The sequence below is a fragment of the Dermacentor silvarum genome, chromosome 3 (assembly GCF_013339745.2).
Source record: "Dermacentor silvarum isolate Dsil-2018 chromosome 3, BIME_Dsil_1.4, whole genome shotgun sequence".
Taxonomy (NCBI): Eukaryota; Metazoa; Arthropoda; class Arachnida; order Ixodida; family Ixodidae; genus Dermacentor; species Dermacentor silvarum.
In genome coordinates, this window is record NC_051156.1 from 125313300 (window position 1) to 125317229 (window position 3930).

The window sequence follows — 3930 nt, forward strand, 5'->3', positions numbered from 1 at the left end:
TGTTCCAGTTCCAGCTTTGTAAAATGGCGGTATTTAGCAACGGCTTCTTAATTTCTCATTGGTCATTTTGAATGGGCGGAGCTCCGACACCGTGTGGGCGACGGAAACTTAGATAACCGCTCTGCGTGGCCGGCGACCTGTTTTTGCAGGGAAAACGACTCTGAAACCCTCTCCCCTGACGAAAACTGGAGCCGTGACGGGGACGTGACAGAGCGTTTGACGGCTGTATGAATGAGGCCTAATAACGCGACGAAGCTCTGACGCCTGTTGTCTGACGTTGTCGTTGACTTGTCGCGTTGTCGTCGTGTGGCAACATCATCAATCTGGGACCTACTTCAGAAAGCTTCTCGTTCCTAAGTGTTACTTACCATTGCCAGGCAGATGCGGCTTTAGCGCCCGCAGCCCAATGAATTATGACGGATTGTTAAGTTGTTACTGTGCACCGCAGTGAGACGGGCCAACCACTGTCGAGCGAAACTTTGCACATTACATGTAATGGGAAAATTCGACAGAGACACTAAGACTGCTTACGTGTGGGAATGCCAAAGCATTATTGTCCCTTTGGTGAAACCTTTAGTCAGCCAGATGGACGCGACGTGACGTGTGCAATGAGGCACGCACTAGGCACACCTTTTCTCAGCCAGAAACCTGGTCTCGGGGAAGTGTGCTCGCCTCGCACCCCGGAGGCCAGGAGGCCCGGGTGCGATTCCCACCCACACCAAAATGTACAAAATTTTCTTTTGAAAGCCATTAATTTAATTTCTGCGCAGGAACCCAACTGACCATTTCGACATTATTCTGAGCGTTTTTGCTGAGTTTTTTACTCTTTGAGCGGTCGCCAATTTTGGGTACCATCGATTGGTCACGCCACCACCGACGGCCAATTTTCGCTTAATGGGGCATACAATGCTCTCGCATTATTATAATAGGACGCCCTAACTTTTGACACCGCGGTGAGGGGAACTGTCATAATAGTTTAGAGCCTATTATGACGGCCCCCTTACCGCAGTGAATGCGAAAAAAAAAATTTGAAGAGTACAGCCTGAAAGTGGCGTTACCGTGTTTGTATTATTTCTGTTTTATTGCTATTAATAGTAGGTGTTGATTTCGCGCGCTCGAAGAACATAGTAGGCGTCAAGAATATGTAAGTGTGGAGTCATCTCAACGAGTGGAAGGCTGTGGTTGGTCCGGCGATTGGTCCGGCGAGTGGTCCGTCTTGAAAGGGCTGGGGATTTCGCAGGACATGCTCTCCGACTTGCAGTGGGGACCCGAGTGTTGCAGGGAGATACCCAAACGACCAACGCTACCCACCGATGACAGAGTTGGCCGCTTGCTGCCAGACGCAACGCTGGGGTGGAACGAGCGACGCCGGCCAAGCATGTCCTGGAAATGGAAAGAGTGCAGGAACATTCACTATAGTTTTCGATAAACTTTGTGAGTGAACTGCAAATGCTAGGAGGGACGTTCTAAGCGTTACATTGAAACGGCGTTATAAGTTGTCAGTGATTATTACGGCGACTAAAGATGAATTTGAGCTTGAAGGTTACGAACAAACCATGGAGTTCAAGGCTAAATCTGTTATTCACACGCGACCAGGGCCTGCTCTCCCTAAAGAAACTACAAGCAAACATTATCAGTTATCTATTCGTATTTATCGTTACTCATTAGCAGTTATGTGTTACCATATAGTAATCTGCGAACGTACAGTTGCTGGCAAAAAGTACGTATTTTCGTTTGGCAATGAGTGAACAAATGATGAACTCACACAATTGTTGGGTTGACAATAAGTATATCAAGTTACGTGGGCATTTATGCCGACATCATATGCAGATTTTCTGAGAAATTCAATTAGAAATCCTTCAAAAGAATGCTACTAGATACCTTCAGAATCATGACACCAGCACTACTGGAGACGTCTATGTGCTTAGGAGACAATAAATAGATTGATAATATTTTACTGGCGTAACACTTTCAGGTGACAAATCAAGCACTGAAGGAAACAAGCTAAAGATTTCAGATATGTGACAACCGAGCATCTGGAAACAGTAAGTGCGCGCAACACATGTCGTAGAAATGAGCGCATTGTAAACATTCTGGCTGACAACATTATAAAGAACGAAAATATGCTCAAGATGAGCGTCTGTTCAAGGAATTGTCACAGTTTAGCGCGCAGACAGGCGGAAGACTAAATAGTACCGTTCTTTGCATTCACACGTTAAGCGCACCGTTTATTTATATTGACCGCTGTTATACACTGACTTTGCTAGTTTGACGGCCTAACTAAAATTTGACACCCAAACTAAAAAAATCTGCCTACGGCAAGTACAAGATTTGCCTGCGTACTTTAAATGCGACAAGCGTCATGAAAATTGGTATAGCGGTTGCCGGCAAAAACAATTACACCGTTCGCATGTATTCACAAGCAAAAGTTCCCCGGCTAAATTATTGTCCTGAGCAAAGAAGCTGTACCCCAGATCTCCGAAGTGGGGTGCCTCGCTGAGAGATGCAAGACGCCCTCCTCAGCGAGGCACCCGAATACCAGGAGTGGGCCGTCTAGAGGGGCCAGGGTCATTGCCGGGGATCTCTGAAGATTTCCTCCAGTGATGGACCCATGGCAGCCTAGCCCCAGGCACCAACAGCAATAACATTTGGACAAATAAAATTTGTTCTTATCCTACCCAATATCGATGGCGATTATTGTTGAGCGACACGATAAGCCTCGAAGGGCGCAAGTAGTTTTGTTTTACAGTGAATGCTATTGGCAGTTTGCGAGCCTCCTTTCCGCTTAGGGTTTTGGACGTAATGGTAGGAAACTCCTCGCTCGCGTTCACGCACCTCGATGGGGCATTCGTCGAGCAGGATGGTCTCCAGGGCAAGGTGCTTCGTCTCCGGCATGAAGTAGTACAGCACCAGTCCGTTGGCTAGGGTCAACGTGCCGTAGAACCAAGCCATTTCGCTGAAGCCGAAGCCCAGGCGCACGCGCTCGAAAAAGGCCACACTGCAGAACGCGCACGCCCAGTGGAAGGTGCACACGCTTCCCAGTTCCACGCCATGGCCACGAAGGGGAGTCAGCTCCACAACCTGCGGCAAAACCAGTCCGCACTGGAAATGGTCAACGGAATCTGCGGTCGAAGGAAGGGGAGTTGGACCGAACGTCTAAATGGACAGCGTTACGTAACGAACAATTCGCGACAGTTTACGAAGAAAGGAATTTTTTATTGCGAGCAGCGAGAAAGACTAAGCAAACTACTTGTGTCGCTTGCAGAGGAAGCTGCAGTGGTTAAAGAACAGCTAATAAATGCTTTGTGTTAATTCTATGCACTGGGTCGAAGCATGCAGGCTAACGAGCAAACTTAACAAGCAGCTAAAGGCCGCGGCACGAGTGACTGACAAAATAATCATGCTGGCAACTTTAAGATGTAGGAAGGCGAGAGTAGAGATTAGAGCGGAAATGTACTAGCTGATATCCAACTAAGGCTACATTCCACCACCATCATCAACTCAACGACCAACCTCGACAGTGCCAGCGCTGCGCCTCGACTCAAATAGTCACTGCGCCTCAATGACATCAAGTGGTTATTACTAAGCGAAACTTTCGTAACATATGGTGTTATCGGCGTCTGCTAGCATGCACTGGAAGACGCGGTGCACGGTTGTTTATAAAGGAAGTCTTCTTCATAGGATGGCATACCAAGGAGCGTAAATGAAGCGCAGTTTCTTCTTTCACCGAGAGCTGCCGCTGTGCTTTACTCGGTGGTAGGGTGCCTACATGCAACGCCGTTTTAAAACGGCGTTGCATGTAGGCTCCCTACTCGGTGGCATAGAGTTACCTGCGAAAATTACTAGAGGGAATTCTGGCGCAATTCTCTACCGGAGCTGAAAATATGGCCTTTCGGCCAGCATCATAATCATGGTGGGTATATGAATTTC

At 47.7% G+C, this 3930-nt stretch overlaps 1 protein-coding gene across 1 annotated transcript; it reads right to left on the bottom strand.

Moving 5' to 3' along the window:
- Positions 1–1161: 1161 nt before the first annotated feature.
- On the bottom strand, positions 1162–3014 carry LOC125944531 (uncharacterized). The gene is made up of 2 exons (XM_049665027.1): positions 2836–3014; positions 1162–1383 (listed from the first exon to the last, which is right to left on the bottom strand). The coding sequence occupies exons 1-2, from the start codon at positions 2950–2952 to the stop codon at positions 1162–1164; spliced, it is 339 nt and encodes a 112-aa protein (XP_049520984.1). The 5' UTR covers positions 2953–3014.
- Positions 3015–3930: the final 916 nt, after the last annotated feature.